Source organism: Neltuma alba, unplaced genomic scaffold (assembly GCF_004799145.2).
Source record: "Neltuma alba isolate B1F8T4 unplaced genomic scaffold, ASM479914v2 tig00011800_pilon, whole genome shotgun sequence".
Lineage (NCBI taxonomy): Eukaryota > Viridiplantae > Streptophyta > Magnoliopsida > Fabales > Fabaceae > Neltuma > Neltuma alba.
In genome coordinates this window covers 40,173-60,625 of record NW_021636420.1, presented here as the reverse complement: position 1 = coordinate 60,625, position 20,453 = coordinate 40,173, and the positions used below count along the sequence as shown (strand labels likewise).

At 36.9% G+C, this 20,453-nt stretch overlaps 1 protein-coding gene across 1 annotated transcript; it reads left to right on the top strand.

Moving 5' to 3' along the window:
- The first annotated feature begins 12,674 nt into the window (after positions 1–12,674).
- Positions 12,675–18,848, top strand: LOC114718075 (protein gar2-like). The gene is made up of 4 exons (XM_028903318.1): positions 12,675–13,231; positions 13,449–13,620; positions 17,983–18,029; positions 18,125–18,848. The coding sequence occupies exons 1-4, from the start codon at positions 12,798–12,800 to the stop codon at positions 18,621–18,623; spliced, it is 1,152 nt and encodes a 383-aa protein (XP_028759151.1). The 5' UTR covers positions 12,675–12,797; the 3' UTR covers positions 18,624–18,848.
- The last annotated feature ends 1,605 nt before the right edge of the window (positions 18,849–20,453 follow it).

The following is a 20,453-nucleotide window of genomic DNA, read 5'->3' as shown; positions in this document are numbered from 1 at the left end:
TAGAGATTTCTAAACTCCCAAATCAATTTAAGAGCCATGATAGCTAAGCCTTTATCATTAAGAGTCTATTTCATGTTACTTTCCTACTTAATCCAAATCATTCCTTTGTTCATTTAAAATACCAAAAAGATTTACTTCTTTGCAATTTATATTTACTACACCACTTTTTGAACAATTCAAACCCCTTTTACCTTACCCAAATCAGTATGCTTTTGAAAACCAATTTAATCTTGGTTTTTCCAATAAAGTGCTCCTCGAGAAGAATGATTATTGGTGCCCTATACTGCATTATCTGATGCAATCACAATCTTGATGACCCAAAAGGTGACATTCTGATCCAATCAATAGCGCTGTTGTCGGGGAGCCATTAAATTGGTTCCCTAGTAAATGGTTTTTCATACCATTGTGATTTGGGTCAATTTTCGTTGATTTTTAGTTTTTGAACTTTGATTTTGCATTCCATGGCATAAAATTTTTTGAGAAATAGAAACAAATATCTTGTTTTACTATACTTTTGCATTTGCACCCTTGCACAGCATTGCTAAGATCCTGGATCTTACACCATTCCTTGTACCATTGGAAAGATTCGCATTAAGGGAGCATTGTTAGATCTAGGAGTTGCTATAAATATAAATAAATTTATTGATGGAGTAATAACTAATTTATCATTATACCCTCGCATGTTATTTTGGATTTTTTTAACTTCTATATTATATAAATAAATTCACACCTTATTTCAAATTGTATAATTTATAAAAATTCACTCTCATGTCAACGTGTCAATACGTGTATAAAACAATTGATATGATGATGTTTTTCTATCTCTAATTGATATAATAATTATTTAGAAAATCAAAATTAACAAATTTGATCCATATAAATCCATCTAGTACCTTTTGGGTAGCATTAGTAAAATTATTAATATTTTTATTTAAACTTCGTTCAAGCAAAATGGATTCAGGTGAAAAGTACAAAATGACTAGTTAACATTAAAATCTCAACATAAATCGTATCCTATGGATAAGCAAGACGTAAGTGGTGAGTGTTGTGTTTTTTCATTAATATTGACTCTTTCCTTTGTCGTAGCCAATGGATCAGTGTGGAAGAAAGTTGTAGGCGACGTGAGAAGGGTCTAAAATAGTGAACAGAGTGTGAAGTTTTTTTTTTTTTGAATGGGCATAGATGAAATATCATAAAATACATAAGGACAAATTGGTCATAAAATTTGACTCCCCTCCAAAAAAACCCTAATTTGGGAGGAGCCAAAATGAGGGGAGGGAGGGGAGGATAAGGGAGATTTTGACTTTCCTCCCCTCCAAAATTTCTAACCAAATGAGGGGAGGACCTCATTTTCCCTTCCTTCCCCTCAAACCAAACATGAGTTCATATCTCATTTGCTTTCTCTCAAAATGCATCATTCCGCTTCTCATTTGGTCTTTCTTAGTCATTCTCATTATTGATCCTTGCTCGTAATTTTACAATTCTGTTTTGCCATTAGTCCACGCCCTTAATTGCCATTTCTGTGATTTTACAACACTTTATCTTTTCTCTTAGTTTTCCTGCACATTGAACCCAGATAAAATGTAATACCAAATATCAAAATAATAAGACATATTGAATTTAAGAAATGGTAAAATAGGTCAAATTAGCAATTATTCTATACAGTCACTCTTAAACACAATTGGCCTCTAAATAGCCCATTTCGGCTCAATTAAGGTACCAAAACTCTAAGATTTGATGCATTTACTCCATAAAAAAAATGGACTCATCAAAATTTTAATTATATTTAAAAAAATGCAACAAAAATTTGACTTATTAAAAATCATTTTTGTTAAATGTTGAAAGTTAGTAGCGATTGTCTACGTCTTCACAAATATGTCTATTTCACTGAGCAATCATCCTTTCCATAGAGGTAAATCTTTGCTTGCTAGGCAAGAGAATAACAAGTTACAAATTCTGTCTTAGTAAGACATATATAAAGAAGGCATAAAAGTTCAAATTGTTTGTGCTCAAAACTTTGTAGTAGTTTTTTAACTGTTACAAAATTGACATAAAAATTCAAATTGTTTGTAGCAATTTTATAACTACTACAGCAGGTCACATCTGCAAAAAATTCAAACTTTGGAGCTGATTATCTAGTAGTGGTTGGTCATAGTCTACAGCGATTTCCCACCGCTGTCATATCCACCTTAGGATCCACACTTAGTATTGGCACTTGCAGCAAGTTTCTCTCATAGATACTAAACTTAGTAGCGGCATTGATGGGTTGGCAACGATTTTTGGTAACTGCTACAAATCGATTTGCTGCACATGATTTCATGTGGTTGCTAAAATTGCTATCAAAGCTTTTAATACCTGTCAAAATTACGAGGAAAACATCTTTTTAACCATTGCTAATCCGGTCTTTTTCTAGTGTATTAATTTGTTGAAATGAGAGAAAATTGTTATAAATTATCTACTTTGAATTAATATATAAATTAGTTTACATTGTGCAGAATTGAAAGTGTAAGAAAATGGGCAGTCCACCCTTGGTGGATTGGACCCAAACCCATTAAGCTTTAGGGTTCTGATGTAAATAACAAAACATCCGGGTCGAAAACTACAATTTACCCCTTTTTGGTTTAAAATGGTTGAATAACTGTCGGGATCAATTCAAAATGGGAGGCAGTTTTTGGTTTCTACGCTGACTTAAGAAACCAACCGAGAGATCAGTTGCATGACAATCATTTTCGGTCCTTGCGTCTCCTCTCTCAAGTTCTCTTATTTTTTCTTCCTCCGAGAGTGCATCTGCTGTGTATCCAGATCCGCGTTCGAAACCGTAACCGGACCTCCGCGTGGCTATCTGAGATTATCTTATACTTCAGGTACGCCCGAATTCATCAGTGGTATCAGAGCCTGGTTCATTTTTCTGTTGCTTTATTTATCTGTAGCCTGTGTTCTTTTTTCTCTCTTTTATCCAGTGTTCTTTTTTCGATTCCAATGAAAATTCTGTGATTTGCTTCAATAAATATTATGCAAATCCTTTATATTACTTTCAATGTGATAGTTATGTGTCTTATAATTGTGATTGGACATACTAGATATTCTCTGCCTCCATTAAACACGTTGTACATCATATTCATTTTCGGTTCCTCTGCTTTTTCGTTATTGGGTCTTCTTAAAATCAAGTTTTTAGGCTCCAAAAATTATCCCATTGTGTAGAGGACAAAAAAATGAAGAAAATGATATAAAATTTGTGAAAAACGAACACCAGACGCCCAAGATATGGAGGAGAGAAGTTTCCAAGTCCGACGGGTCCGTCGGACCCGACCTATCGCTCCATCTGGGTCGAGTTGACCTGGCTGGAGGAAGAAGATTGTGGACAGTGATCAAAACGGTGTTGTTTTGATCACTATCCCAAAAAAAAAAACCAAAAGTGGGGTGGTAAGCCGGTTGGGCTCACTTGGTCCGGATTGAACCTGGCCCAACTGGTCCAAAAACAAAAAAACAAAAAATAAAAAATAATAATAATTGAATTAAATTAAAATTTAAAAGAAAAAAAGAGGGGTTTTTTTTTTCCAAAAATGCCACGTGGCACACCTCGCCGCCACGTGGACACCACCACCTAAGAGGTGGTGGAGCATAGATGTTGTCGATACAGCGCTTGTTGATGGCGTCGAGCTCCATGGCGGCATGTGGATTACACGCGCCGTGATCGCGAGTGGGCTTCAAAAAAAATTTTAATTTTCACAGAATTTATTCTTTTAGGGGCGCGTGTAGGAGCGTGGGAAGTCCGTTTGAGGTGCGGTTTGTCTCTAAAAATCCGTAAAATCAAGATCTTCATTTTGATATATAATTTGCTAATTTTTGAGACAATTAAGGATCTGTTTGTGAATATTTTTAGTGCATTTTCTTGTATTTTCATGCGAAAAAAATTCTAAAATATTCAAAATAATTTATACTATTTTGTTTTAGGTGAAAATGAAGCAAGAGGCTTCTGGTAGCACTGAAAATATCGAACATGGTTCATTAGAATACTCATACATGGATGATGGAGTTCCAGAATATGAACCAGAGGATGAGGATCCTGAGGAGGACCCAGAAGAGGTTCCTCAAGAAGACCCGGAGGAGTAAACAGATTCTGGACCTGAGTCAGAATCTTTATTCCCCATTGAACCCCTCTGTGCCCAACCTCACTTGGTCTTTAACGATTCGCTAGATCTTCCTATTGAAACTGAAGTTGAGGAAGGAGAAGAGGTGAATCAACCCTGTACCCCTGCTTTAGCTATGAGTATAGCTGAAAGAGATGCAGCCAAATTGACAAACATAAAAGGCATCAATGGCGTGCTCGCTAGTTACGTCCATTACATGACCGATAAGAAGAATACCAAATTCTACCTTAAAGTGATAATGGAGTACGTAAGAGCAATAAGGGTTAGATTACCTTATGACCAAAACACACAAACTTAAGAAACTGAGGAAAGCAATGCTTGATTACCTTTATGTTCATATCAAATGATGTAATATTTATATTCGCTTTATTAATGTTTGTTATATGAAGTTTTTGGTTTCATGCATTGTAAACAGACTAAGTGTGTTACTTCATTTAATGAAATTACTTAAATTATTGTTATATGATTATTTGTTAATAATATATGTATGCTTTTTTATAAGTGGGAGCTTTTAGAAGATAAGACTTCTAAGAGCCACAATTTTTGAAGTGCTTATATAAAATTCTTGATAGGACATAATGATTATTGCCTGTATCTGTGTGATGAGAAGTACAAACATATGCTCTTGATCATAGATCTTGCAATGTCATTACTTTCTAATCAAGGATGATATAAGTACAAGACATTGTATACTTCGCCGTGCTATATGACTAAAATGTTCCATGGTACGTCTCTCTTTTTTGAGAGAATGTAGAATAATGTGGGATAAATTTGTCATAGAATTGAAAATGGCAACCAAGAACATAATTGCTAAGCTTAATAAAAGGGGAAAGCTTAACGGGGATAACTGGGACATATGGCACCGAAAGGTCCAATACATCTTGGAAGAACAAGATGCTGTTAAACCTCTAACCACTGCAATGATCAAACCTGAGGCTAGGAATATGGCCCAACATAGGAGAGACCAAGAGGCTTACCAAGTTTGGAAGAAGAAAAACAACATAGCAAGAATCACGCCTCTGAGTGTAATGGCTGATGACATAATGTGCAAGTTTGAGAGGTATAAAATTGCACAAGCTATGTGGATAGTGTTGAAGGACAAGTTTAGTGGTACTTCTACCACTAAACTTAGAAGGTTAATGATTAAATTCGATACCTACAAACTCAAGCCAAACAATCCTATGAAGCAATATCTGAGAGAGATGGCCAACATGATCAGAGAACTTAAAGAAGCTGGACATCTACTGTTTGATGAACAGTAAGTGCAGGTTGTTATCAGATCGCTCCCTGCTAGCTGGGAGCACATGAAAGTCAATTTGACCCATAATAAAAACATCGTTTCTTTTAACGATGTAGCCAAACACTTGGAGCTGGAGGATGAATGTTTAGAGGCTTACAAGACCTCTAGACAAGCTTATTACACTGAGGATGCTAGCACTTCCCAACCAAGGCCCGATTCCAAGAAGGGCAAGAAGTTTCAAAAGAAAGGGAAGAAGGGTTGTCCTCAACCCAAAAAAGGAAAGAAGCAATTCAAGAAGAAGGGAAAGAAAGGTGGCAAGAAGAAGCTAGACCTAAAGAAGGTCAAATGCTTCGCCTGCTAGAGAATGGGCCATTTCGTATGTGACTGTTCAAAACAGGCTGAGAGCGAAAAGGTATTAGTGGATTATATGAATTCACATGTTTCATATGTTTCTAGTACTATTTTTCTAACATAACCTGTTTCTTCTTCTTGGATTATAGACTTAGGCTCCACAGACCACTTAACCAGGGATGGAGGATCCTTTATCGAGTACCGTTGGTTGCCGTATCAAAACAAGTGGCTTTACATTGGGAACAACGCAAGGATCGAGGTTAAAGATTTGGGCACCTGTAAATTTACTTTGCGTGGTAGGAAGACTTTGATACTACATGATGTACTTTATGCTCCTGACATCCGGCGGAACTTGGTTCCTGTGTTATGCCTTTGAGAAGTTGGGTTTGAAGTAAACTTTCATGGTAAAGTTACAGACATTTTAAGCAACTCAGTTCTTTATGGTTTACCTTTCTTGTTTAAAAAGTTCTTTGTTTTGGATATTGTTAGTGATTTCAATAGTAATGAATGCTTTGCTATTTCTTCGAGTAATGTTGACATAAACACCTAGCATGCTAGACTAGGACATATTAATCAAAATAGAATGATTAAATTAGCCAAAGAAGGGTTGTTAGGTACCATTCCCAATATGGAAATGTCATTATGTGAGAATTGTCTAGCTGGTAAGGCAACAAGAAAGCCTTTCAGTAAGGGAACAAGAGCTGAAAATCCATTGCAATTAATTCATTCCAATATATGCGGTCTAATGAGTGTGAGGGCGAGACAAGGAGCTTGGTATTTTATTACCTTTATTGATGATTTTTCACGATATGGTCATGTCTATTTTATCTCACACAAGTCTGAGACTCTTGAGTGCTTCAAACGTTACATAAACGAGGTAGAGAATTAAATAGACAATAAAATTAAGGCATTACGCACTGATCAAGGTCGTGAATATTTATCTGAACAATTGAAACTGCTCTATGAAGAAAAAGGGATAATTAGACAACTGACTATCCCTGGCACTCCATAACAAAATGGAGTTGCCGAAAGAAGAAACAGAACTCTTCTAGACATGGTTAGGTCTATGATGGCTCAAGCAAACCTGCCAATTTCGTATTAGGGTGATGCTTTGTTAACGGTGACCTTCATGCTTAACCGTGTACCCTCAAAATCAGTCACTTCCATGCCCTACAAGTTATGGACAAAACGTAAATCAGTTCTAAGCATCTTGAGACCTCGAGGGTCAGCGACGTATATCCATAACGCTTCTCATAAGCATGGGAAGTTGGGTCCCAGAGGAAAGAAATATATCTTTATAAGGTACTCTGAACAATCAAAGGGATACGTTTTTATAGGTGAAAATGAAGATGGAACGGTGACTGAAATAGAATCAAGAGATGTAACATTCATTGAGACCAAATTTCCTAATAGAGGAGTTGTTGACCGCATTGTTTCTCTTTATAAGACATAGGAACAAGATAGTACAGAACAAATTGACAAACCAAAATCGTCTAGGTGTGTCAATTTGAGTGGGACCAAAGAAAGGTCAACACCAAGACCTGAACAAAGAAAGAAAGATAAGTAAATAACTCTTGTCAAAAGGAGTAACAGGAAAAGTGTTCCCAAAAGACGCTTTCAAATAGAAGGCGAATCTTTCTTAGTTACTCCAGAAGGGGATGATAAGCCCCGTTCTGTACGAGAAGCCTTGTCAAGTCCTGCCAAGGAGGAATGGATGAAAGCGATGGAAGAAGAAATGGACTCAATGAAAAAGAACAAAGTTTCGGTGTTAGTTGATCTTCCAAAAGGGCGTAAAGCCATTGGGAACAAGTGGGTTCTAAAGATTAAAAGAAAAGTGGATGGATCATTTGACAAATACAAGACTCGATTAGTAGCAAAGGGGTACACACAACAGGAAGGCATAGATTATGAAGATATGCTCTCACCTCTTGTGCGTTTCAACTCTATTTGACTTATTCTGGCAATAGTAAACAATTTAGACCTAGAATTACATCAGATGGATGTAAAAACCACATTCCTAAATGGTGATCTGGATGAAGAAATCTATGGAACAACCATTAGGTTTCATCAAAAAAGGAAAGGAAAATAAAGTTTGTAAACTCAAAAGGTCCATTTATGGATTGAAACAATCATCCAAATAATGGTATTTGAGGTTTCACAAAGCAATAACCTCATATGACTTCCAAATGATAGAGGAAGACCACTACGTCTACATTAAGCGGTTTGAGGGTAATTTTGTCATATTATCCTTATATGTAGATGATATACTATTAGCCGGAAATAGTCTAGATTTGTTGGTGGCCATTAAAGAATGGCTTTCGTCGAATTTTGAAATGAAAGATATAGGCAAAGTAGAGTATATACTTGGAGTTAAGATCTAAAGAAATCGCTCAAAAAGAATCCTCTCTCTTTCACAAGAGAATTACATCAACAAGATTCTTGAGCGATTTAACATGAAAGACTGCAATCCCATGAGTACCTTGGTTGCTACCAGAGTAGCCTTGAGTCCTGACATGCATCCCAGAACCGAATCTGACAAAAAGAAGATGGAAAGAGTTCCATATGCCAGTACTGTTGGTAGTTTGATGTACGCAATAATGTGTACAAAACCAGACATCTGTGTAAGGAATTGAAAGACACGTAGCGGAAAATAACTTTAAAATTTTCTAATTCCTTGGTCGGATCTACTGATTGTGTTTAAGTCAAGTGGTAAGAGGTGTTACCTGCGGTATTCGAATCGTTGGTGGCTCGGGGATTTCGACGTTCGGGATGCCTACGCTCTCCTTTTGTTCGTGAGAAGTCGACAACTCAGATCGGCTTCCTATACCGGTATCCACACGAACAGCTTTCAATCACGAACGACGTGCTAGCGCCTCTTGTCCTTCTAGGGTTTTTGAGAATCCGTCCTCACCGTCTCTCTTTTGGCTGTTTCTTATCTGCAAACCTTTTGCACTCTCATCCACACAAAACCCTAGCTCCTAATATCAAATATATAGGATGCCATCGGTATTATGAAGGACATTGGATTTCGGAATTAATCCTAAATTAATTCCGAAATTAATACAATATCATATATTGCGTAATCTGATAAGAAATCAATTAAATAAATACGGTTTATATATTAAATCCGTCCTATAGATTTAATTTACCTATTCATTTAATTCAAAATAAAGATATGACAAAATTATATTTGATTTATTCTAATAAATCAAATTTGAGATATTATACCTTATCAATTTAAAAAATGATATAGATTTAATTTATCCTTATAAATATCTCTTATATCTATAATATATATATACGCGAATTTATATATATATATATACACGTCCACCCTAGATTATTCATTGAATCTGGACATATCTTAGATTCAATGAATCTGGATATCATAGCTCGTGTTGGGCTATTTTGTGTGCGACCCTGTAGGCCCATATGAAGTTGGCAGTGGGCCATTTACTATAATGACTCACAAGTCGTAAGCGGTCTCTAGCAAGACATCACGATTACCCAAATCATATGAGGATCGATGAACGATGTAACCTTTCATACAACCATATCACGTCCCTTTTGTCACACGACATTTCGGTCATGGATGAGGCATGGAGAACGTCATCCTCCTATTCCTAACTGTTACTTTCTCGATCGCTGAGTAGTCTGAGTATAGAAATAGAACTACCTTTCCATTATAGTATGGCCATACATTTCTTAGACTCACTCATCGAGGGGCCCAGTAATATCTCTCTACGAATGTGAAGGACAAATTCCATCTTGACCATTCACATTCCTCCATATGAAAAACCACTAAGCCTGAACATAGTCTTTATGATCACTCGGTCAAAAGTGACTTTTGACTAGGTCAAAGCTGAGCGTTTCTCATGAAGGAATCCATGATGATCTCAGGTCAAAGGGCATAGTGACATGGTTTGTATATGAGAGAAGCTTATAACTTAACCCATGCAGCTCTCTCATAGCGGGTCGGTCCAACACCTTGTACTCTTACATGTGCCTATGACTTTGATTTATATCTCATACATCTTCAAAGTAATACTAGTCTTATTTCATCTCTGCTCCCACATAGATGACCGACCAAGGACATTTAGGATAAAATCATGAGTTATCCAAGGATAATCATCACAGTAAACATGCAAATAATATGATAACATAATTAAGAAATTCATAAATCAACAATGTTCATAACACAATGATTGGTCCCTGGGGCACAATTTCCAACAATCTGTTATGCAGCCGGACTGGTAAGCAGATTCCAGTCTAACCCCGATGAAAAGCATTAGAAAGCAGTGAAGAGGATCTTGAGATATTTAAAGGGCACTTCCAATTATGCACTGTGCTACGAAGGAGGTGATCTGTGCCTTGTTAGGTACTCCGATGCCGATGTAGGTGGAGATGAAGAAGAACGAAGGTCAACTTCAGGTTATACCTTCTTGCTCAACAATGGCGCCATATGTTGGAGTAGCAAGAAGCAAACGTGCATTGCCTTACATTCAATGGAAACTGAGTTTGTGGCATGCACCGCAGCAGTGCAAGAGGTTTTATGGCTGAAGAGATTTATAGAACACCTTGGATTTGGAAACAAGAGTACCAATCCAGTGATGGTATACTGTGACAATACTGCAGCAATAGCCTATACCAAAGATCCTAAGTATCACAGCAAAACCAAGCACATCGACATCAAGTATAATTTTGTTAGAGATTATATAGCACAAAAGATTGTTACTGTACAATACATTTTAACCAAATGTATGATAGTAGATCCTCTGATAAAGCCAATAAGCGAAAAAGTTTTTAAAGAACATTTACAAGCCCTTGGCATACGTAAAGTGTAATTTGTAAACCTCATTAATGAAATTATATTTTTTTTGTTATCACTTTATGTGTTTGTCCGAAAGTATACAATGTCTAGTATGTCGTACAGGTTAAAAAAGGTTGGCTCTCTCACACAGGCAACCGCCTTTGACACTCAGGTGGAGTGAGCAAAGATGAGATATTTGTGTTAACCAGTAAAGTAGCAAAAAAAAATGCTGATATGGTAGGGAAGAAACACAAACTTTATGTCACCTTGACTAAAGTGTAGCAAGTCAAGATGAGATCCATGTTGATAAAGTTGGATCAAAGTTTAGAATCCTACTTCCACAATACCTGTAGCCAGATAACAAACTCTTCAACGTCGACGTCATAGCAATGAGCAGAGTTAAAGAATTTGGGTTTAGATACTAAGTGTGTCTAGACTTAAGTCTGTACGATGTTAATGATAAGTCCAAAACGACATACGCTCTTATAGTAAAAGAGTAACACTATAGCATGTGTTTCATACCATATGTGCTGGGAGAACTGCAAAAGGAAAGCAAGTGAAAAATCCCTGCTTCATTGCTGTGTGAGTCCCAGGGAGGAATTATCCTCCTGTTGGTGTCCTTTGACTTTGACAATATCACGAAGATATGTTTCAGTGACTGCTACTTTGGCATGTCTCCTATGGTCATGATTGATGCGATCTAAGGTAATATGCTAAGAAAGTGACTGATTCATATCAAAGTGATATTTGGGTGAAAGGAAGATTGACTGTGATATACACACCTATGCTAGTGTATGTGACATGTCCCTTATGACATTTCGTTGTCGTAAGTGTGGACACTAGACATACGAGAAAGGTAACCTGAGTCAAACATTGACTCAAGAGGGATTAGATTTACCATGAAAAAGTGTATATAGGTGAATCTAGGACATCTGAGGCATAATATTAAAATTCAAGCTACACGAAGGAGTGGTTGACTTATGCTGGTCCTATAAATAGGATTTCTAGTATAGGCACCCTACTGAAGACATTATGCCCATGCGGTCACGGCAAAGCACTATGTATGAAATTAAGGTGAGAAAAAGAGACTAGACCCACAACATCTAATCCACCAAGTGTGAGTGGGAGATGTAAGAAAATGGGCCAGTCCACCCTTGGTGGATTGGACTCAAACCCATTAAGCTTTGGGGCTCTGATGTAAATAACAAAACATCCGGGTCGAAAACTGCAATTTACCCCTTTTTGGTTTAAAATGGTTGAATAATGGTCGAGATCAATTCAAAATGGAAGGCGGTTTTTGGTTTCTACACAGACTTAAGAAACCAATCGAGAGATCAATTACATGACAATCATTTTCGGTCCTTGCGTCTCCTCTCTCAAGTTCTCTCATTTTTTTCTTCCTCCGAGAGTGCATCTGCTGTGTATCCAGATTCGTGTTCGAAACCGTAACCGCACCTCCTCGTGGCTATCTGAGATTATCTTATACTTCAGATACGCTCGAATTCATCAGAAAGAATATAAATAAATATATAAAAATATAAGGATTAATGTAATTTTTAGTCTATAAAATTTGTACTTATTTTAGTTCTAGCTCTTCAAATTTTAAAATTATAGTTTTAGTCCATAAAATTTAGTCCGTCTTAAAACATTAATCCCAAAAGGTATAACGATGTTAAAATCTACTGAAATATTGTAAATATTGTTAGAATGGTGATATAAACTCGCCATATGGCACCTAGTTGATATTGTGTAGATAACAAAGGGAACGAAAGAACGTGTTTTTAGAATATAGTTTTTTAGCCCTGTTTTTCTTTCTTGCTATTCATTTGAGGCGTTGTTCATGTTCTTAGAACTCATCCTCTGTATAATGTATAATGTTCTGCTATCTATATAAAATTTAATTATGTGCCATCTGATGAGTCCACATAATCATTTTAACACTATTTATGATACTTTAGCATCAACACCATCACATCAGCAATTAATATTTTGAAATGTACTAAATTTTAAAGACTAAAACTATTTATTTAAAATTTAAGAGATTAAAATCAAAATAAAGAGAAATTTATTTAGAGATAAAAATTATATCAACCCAAAATATAATGACATTAGCATTCCCTCGCCTCCCTCCATTCTTCCCAAACATCCCTTCCGTCGCCTCTCCTCGGGGAGCAAACAATCCCGTAATCCCTACTTGTATGAAGCCGTTTCCACGAGTTGTATTGCGTGAGTGCCGACTTCAGGGATGGTTCTCTCCAACAAGAAGTTTAAACAGAAGCTTAGAGCGGAGTTAGCTCATTCTCAGTCCGCAAATCCCGATTGTTGTTTAAAAAATCTTCTTGATTCTACGACCCAGAAAATCCGATTTTCAAAGAGAGAGAAGCGCAGAAAGATTCGTTCTTTGCGACAATCCGAGGCTGCCCAAGAAGGTGGCGATGGTCATACCGTTGATAAAAGCAAAGAAGACGAGGGTACACAGAGGAAGAGCAAAAAGAGGAAGAGGAAGGCTGAGGACAACGGTGTGGCAATTGGGGCTGTAAAGGATGCGAAGAATTCGAAGAAGAGACGTGATAAGAAGAAGAAGAAGAACACGAAAAAGGCCAAGAAGCACAAGGATAAAGATCCTAATCCTGGAGATGAGCCTCCAGAAGCTTCAGAGTTAACCAAGAGTAATGGCAGGTAATATAGAATTATGCCCAGTTACGAACTGTTCGACTTATCAACGTGATGATGGCATGTGTGACACGATTTCTCAGCGAAATAATATAATATCTGCATTCGTAGTTGCTTATTGAACGAGTTAATAGGATGTTGAGGCTTATTTATTTTGTATTGTTTGATATAATGTGATTTTATTAGGATATTTTAAGCGTTTGGCTTTTCTGTTATATGTCAGTGGACAAATTGCTGATGTCCCTACAAAAGTGTATGTTGGAGGAATTCCCTACTATTCAACCGACGATGATATTCGAAGCTATTTCCAGGGCTGTGGCACAATAACTGAAATTGATTGCATGACGTTTCCCGAGACTGGCAAGTTTAGAGGGATTGCCCTTATTAGTTTTAAGGTAAGAAGTAAAGCAATATCATGTTGTTTACCTCTTTCTATTCTCCCCTCTTCCTCTTGCTCCTGAATAGCTGCCACAGTGAATGATCCTAATATGATTTTAACTTGTGTCTTGCAACTCTTTTGACTTCTATTTCAATTTGAATTGATTGCTGCTCTGTCATTGTTAAGTTTAGATACTAACGTAAAAATCATAACTCACAAATTGGTTATGCTTCAAAAATGAGAATTGTATTGGTCTTAAATGCAGGCATCAAAGATGAAAATTACTAAGATGCTTGAATAAAATATTCCTATACTTCTTAATCTGTCCATTCTTACTGAGATGGATATTCTGTATGCATACTGCGAGGACCCTAATTCTGTAAGCGTATAAAAGATGTTTTTTTTTTGGACCTAGGAACTCTTTTAACTTTAGCCCAGAGAGGGGATGAGTGCTGAGTGAGGGAGAGGGAACCCTTATGATGAGTCAAGCGATGGAGGTAATAGACAATTAGTGGTTTTGTAGATAGAATGTATCAGGTTGAGAGAGAAGAGAAAGAATAAGAGGTGCTGGAGGAGAGGAGTCTGTTCAAAGGAAAATTTGAGTCCTCTTCTGGGAGGAGTCTAGCTGCCCTCTGCTATTCTTTCAATTCAGGATTACTTTGGTGGAGACGGCCCATTCGTCAACTACTTTCCAGAGGTATTTCTGTTTTGCCTTCTAGTGTTGGGCTTTTAACACAGACATGGAGGTTAATGCAATAGTGAAGTTAGAAGACCAGAAGTAGCAAGTATTGTCCTACGTTGCTATGAGGGATGTAAATATCTTCATTATTGTAAGGTGTTCTTATTTTTCTGATGAACATTGTGGTTTAAAATAAGAAAAATAGTCCAGTTTGATCTAGGTCACAGGGGAGTCTATACTAAAGCTAAGGGAGCAATTTCTGAAGTATTCCTACTTATCCTGATTCACCAGCTCATTTAAGAAACTTGAACTTATATCCTTAAAATGGAAGATCAGATTTTACTCCATTAAAGAAGAAGGTTATTCATGGGAAGAGCTACAGTTCTTGCCATTTTCTTCTCATCTGTTTTCCTTGCTCAGGAGCATATTTTCCAATTCCTCTTTTTCTAGTTCTAATCTGCAAGCCCATAAACTTGTAATTACGATTAGATATCCATGGCTGCATGATGAATCATGACCATGGGAAACTGGACCTGAGCTCCTCAATGGTTTCTCCTTTTCCTTTTCTCAATGCCTGTCGTGCCTCTGGTCAGTTTTGTCGGCTGTAATCTATCTATGACCTTATACGGTCATTGTTGTATTCTTGATAAGAAAAGGGAATAGAATAGAAGAGTTTAGACAGAATAGGGAAGAGAGATTAGGAGAAGAGGATCAGGGAAAGACATGAGATCAGAGAGAATAGGAACAGTAGAAGAACAAGAGGGAAGAATGAGAGAAAAAGAGAGAACATGACTGAATAGTGCGCGCTTTATTATTAGGTAATCAACAACATACAATAGGATATACTTGTAGTCTATTTATAGTAGCATGGGCCTGCCTATAATTCTATCCGAACAAACTTAATAGAAATACAACAGAAACTGTATTCTAAATTACTAACGACTACTAACCAGTTGCTTAATCCTTGTAATATTTGAATTTAATTACAATTATACATCAATAGCCCCCTCCCCAGAAGGATCCTTGCCCTTAAGGATCTGGGACTACAAAATCTGAACTAACAGGAAAAATCTGGAAAAAATTGACTTGAATATTGATGGAATCACTGTCTTAGCATTTGTGGACTCAGGCCTATGTAGTCTTGATCCATTGCAGGCGTGTAATGGGCTGTGTATTGGGCTGTTCCCACTAGCTGCTACCGAGGGCCCCACCATGTGAAGTAGCTTTCCTTCCTTGTACTTGTACCTACCTGAAACTGGATCAAGTTATTGCCCAGTGGATATTGTCCAAAACCAGAACCAAATACACCAGATATTGTACTAAACTAGATCCCATAAGCATTTTAATCAGACACCCTTTGATCCATGTCAGATTCACAGGAAGGGAAGGAAGTTGATGGCAAATTAAGGTTTTGTTAACTAACCAATGGATCCAAGGCAGCAACGCTTTTGAGCCCTTTGCTTGAGAGATAAAGAGTTTCCCAATACCCATTACACCCTTCTTTTTCCTTCGTACCACCATCTATAAGTTTGACCTTTCAAACTATACTTTTCTCAACCACATGCAACCCAATGGTGCTGAAAGTGTCTGAGCTTCATAAGTAACATGTTCATTCTTTTTCTTCGAAACACAGATACTTGTCCTAACTTGCAAATACACACCAGCTGAAGAGTTAGCGACAGACAATGGCGTAGCGGAGACAAACGTTGACAGAAAACCCATCACCTTCAATGCCCCTGCAACTTGAGCAAAACAGAGCAGCTTCTTTGCTCTTGGAGTTCCCAATGAGTCCTATAGTTTTGGATAATTCTTTCGGAGGCCATTGTCTAAAGGAACAAAACTCGATGGTGAAGAAGAAAGAGAAACCAGCAGTGATAGCGTCGACCTACATGCATTGTGCGACACACCTAGAAAACCTCCAAGAGGGTTGAGAGTTGATGACCGACCAACTCCAGTTGCTGTTTTCATGATTTTTGTGAGGTTCTTGGGGACAAGAGGAATTTTCAGTCCCTGCAGAAGTGATTTTCTCCCTGGGTTGAGACCCACTAGTAAAGAGAGCAGTCTTGGAATGGGTCGGCATGGGTTGAAATCTTTGAACTACTAAAGTTGTCCCTGTCACATATCTACTCGTCTTCTCCATTGAAATCTTCTTGTTCTTGGCGTGTGATGGATATTTCTTGAAGTCTTGGTCTTCTAGCTTTAACCATTGATCTCGGATTGAACATGCAAACAGGTCCTGTGATTTCTTTCTTCAAGGCCGGCACATAAACATCTGCCAAATACTTCCCAGGCAGGTCCAGTTTGCTAGAAAGAGAGCCCAAGTCAAAATACCTTATTGTCGAAGACGGAGCAAGTCGCCATGATTCTGTTTGTTAACTGATCGTTCCTCGAAGTTGCCTGCCAAGTCCTGAAGTTGTGCTGACATCACTAGAACGACGTCTCACGGAGTCACAACAGATGCAAGTTTGTGTTCAATGCTCTATTATCTTTCATCTATGTTTCTTGAATTCCATCATAGCACGACATTCACCCATTGTTTGATCTTGAGACATTGGCAAGGAAAGACTAGTTCTAGATACCACTGATATATTATTGATAAGAAAAGGGAATAGAATAGAAGAGTTTAGATAGAATAGGGAAGAGAGATTAGGAGAAGAGAATAAGAGAAAGACACGAGATCAGAGAGAATAGGAATAGTAGAAGAAGAGGGAAGAACGAGAGAAAAGGAAAGAACATGACTGAATAGTGCGTAATTCATTATTAGGTAATCAACAACATACAATGGGATATCCTTGCAGTCTATCTATGATACCATAGGCTGACCTATAATTATACATCAGTCATATAGAGATGCGACTATACCCAGTTTGTGAACGAGGTCTTATAAATAGAACCTGAGGTAGTATGAAGATGATGTGGGAAGAGACATGACAATAATGTTTTGTTATTGTAATATAACATAGACAAAGCATCATTTCTTTCTTGAGCCAATGTCGAATTGCTATAATATTAGATGCCATGGTAGATTTTGAGATAAGCCACTAATCATTGCTTCAAAATGAGATTGAGGTCAGTGACACTTACAAACTTATATATATTGTGCATTTTTGAACCTGAGATTATTAGACACACTAATATTAGGTGGTATACTAAATGAATGAGTCAATCAATTGATCAATCAATCATCAATAAATATGTATCGAAGTATAAGAAACGTTTCTGTTATTCTGTCATTCATTTTGATTTCCATGTTTTTGGTTTAAAAGTTAGTCTTCCCTGTGGTGCTTGATTCCTGTACTTTTCTTTTCATAAGTTGACTATCCCTATGTCAAGGGCAGCGCTACTTGTTGCAGTTGCTTGTCAATTGGGAAGAAACAGCATCCATGCATTGGGATGATGATAACAAATACACCTCCTTCTGCGTTGTTACATTATGACATTCGACCATAGCTTAGCAGCACTATAAATTCTTTCAAAACACTCAAAAGTCAAATCTATGTATTTCTCTGTTAATCCCTCATCCATCACTTCTCATTGTATTTGTTGGTTATGAAAAGGTCATCATGCCTTAGAAAATTAAAGGAAGTTCTGAAAGTTATCGAGGATTAATTTATTGTTTATGGACTTTGGATCCGAATCTTTTCATTATCCCGAGTCTTTTCATTATTTACTGACCCTTTCTTGATACTTCTTCAACAGACTGAAGCTGCTGCTAAACGAGCCTTGGCTCTTGATGGATCTGACATGTTAGTATTACTGGTGATCTTGTCCTTTCAAGTGATTCTTTATTGTTCTTGTCGATTTGTCTTTTCATACTCATCAAACGTTTGACTTATCTCAGGGGAGGACTGTTTCTTAAAATTCAACCATATAAAGCAACTCGAACCGTTAAAGGGTCTGATTTCACCCCAAAACCTGTGGAGGGCTACAACAGAATCTATGTTGGAAATTTGTCATGGGACATAACGGAGGATCAATTAAGGACTTTATTCTCCAACTGCAGCATATCATCCATACGTTTCGGCATGGATAAGGAGACAGGAGAATTCCGAGGGTATGCCCATGTGGATCTCACCGACAGTCAATCGGTGAAAACAGCACTTTCCTTGGACCAAAAGGTGATGTGTGGAAGACCTGTTAGGATAACTTGTGCAGTTCCTTTGAAGAAGCCATGGAAACAAACAAGCGATGTGCCTCCGAACACCCAAGTTGATAGGGAGAAGTCAAGCTCCAGTGGAAGTGGTAAAATGAAGAGGAGGACATGCTTTGAGTGTGGTGAAAAGGGACATATTTCTTCTGCATGCCCAAAGAAACAGAATGTTGATTCAAGTACAAGCTAGAAAATGTGAGGTTTAACAGAGAGATTTATTCTCTCAAGTTGACTTTACTAAAACCATTTAGCAAAGCGACATATATTTGGAAAAATGGCTGTTAGCGTAGCTTAACCACTGTCATTTACTGAATTGATCAAATTTTGGTGGGAAAAGTGTTATAAAGAATAGCAGATAGGAAATTTGGACTTTTGCGTTTGATCCTATAGTTAGTGATTTTTCTTTTGAAGCACACCAGTTTCCGCGCTTTCAGCCTAGCCGCCGACAGTCTTTATACATTTATCTCCCAGCTTTTGGTCTGATGCATTCACAGAGCGACTTTTGACTTCACTGGGATATTAGAATTTAGAAAAAAAAAAATTTTTGGGGGGGGGATTCACAGAGCTACTTTTGACTTCACTGGGATATTAGAATTTAGAAAAATAAGTTTTTTTTGGGGGGGGGGGAGTTTAGTTTTTGAGATCCAAACTAGGTAGTACATACTACTTGTTCTAAATTAAGTTAGTTATTTATAATAAATAGATATTGTCGTTTCTAAAATATTCTTGTTAATTAAGTTTATTGATTAGGATTACTATTATTAGAACTATTTTAGAAAAAGAAAAAAAAGAGAGATAAATATGAGAGATAAAGTGGATTAGAGTTTTATATTTAGAATCAAAACAAAATTAAGGATCGGAGGTAGTGTATATTAAGATTGAACGTTAAGTTTGAGATTGTAAAATCAGCATATTGACCTTCAATGTTGTAAATCACTTTGGCAATTCATGTTGTCTTTTTGAAATACATAAATCATACCAAGAGGTGTGGGTCTTAATAGAAAGCGTTATAATTGTTTAAGCACAAAAGCTTAAGTTTGAACTTGTGTCAATGTATTGGCCAAAACAAAAACACTTGTGTAAATGTAGAATACGCCTTTGAGATTTATCTTTTACTTGGAGCTTGATTTTATTTAAATATAAATTAGTTAGAATTCAATGTAAATTCATATATCAAATTAGTTTCTCTTATTATAATAATATTCTAATCTTTAATCAAGAGTTGTCTTATTATGGATTTTTATTCAGTGGGTCGATGAATAATGTTTATGGCTATGATGAAATTTGTACCATCCAAAATCTGACATAAATGGTTTAAATTTAAAATTTTTAATATGCAATTTTTCAATAATAAATATATTTGCTTTTAAGAAATATCAATTATAAATTATCTTTATTCTAAATTCTATCAGAAAAAAAGATTTTTTTTTTGAAGAAAAGGCAAAATGATTAACATTAAATATTTGTAACAGTCTACAAAGTGCAGTTAGTAACTGGAAACACTACAGGGGACAAAAAAGGGGGGAAATTAGTCATTACAAACAAGGACATCTACTTTAATAACTCTGTGACCGTATGAAAATGAGTCACATCAACCAGCCTCTTCTTGAAACAAACCAGTTGGAGTTCAGAAGCATCTCCGCCCATTGTTGCACCCATTCTAGCCATCCAGAGTAGTGTAGTCCTTAAACAGAGAAAATTGAACTTCCTGGGATCTACAAAGGAAAGATGGTAGTGGAAGCCTTGGATTGGAGCTCGCTGAAAGAAAAGTTATCAGTAGTTGCTACTGCTGGACATCTCATCTGTTCGGTTGTAGAATGATGTGAAGCAAAAGCCATACGTAGTATGTAAGCCAGCCCTGAATTTCTTTTATAACCTTCATTGGTTGTTCAATCTTTCCTTCGCGTAAGGCTTGATTTCGCTTCTGCCACACTACATTCAATAAGATTATCATTCCTTTAGATGCGTTTGGTACAAGGGATTTGGAGGGAAAGGGAAGGAGGGGGAAGAATTTTAATCA

Coding starts and splice junctions, on each gene's coding strand:
- LOC114718075 (XM_028903318.1), top strand. CDS start 12,798: ATGGTTCTCTCCAACAAGAAGTTTAAACAGAAGCTTAGAGCGGAGTTA. Junction 13,621..17,982: donor TTGCCCTTATTAGTTTTAAG/GTAAGAAGTAAA, acceptor CTTCTTCAACAG/ACTGAAGCTGCTGCTAAACG. Junction 18,030..18,124: donor GCTCTTGATGGATCTGACAT/GTTAGTATTACT, acceptor GACTTATCTCAG/GGGAGGACTGTTTCTTAAAA.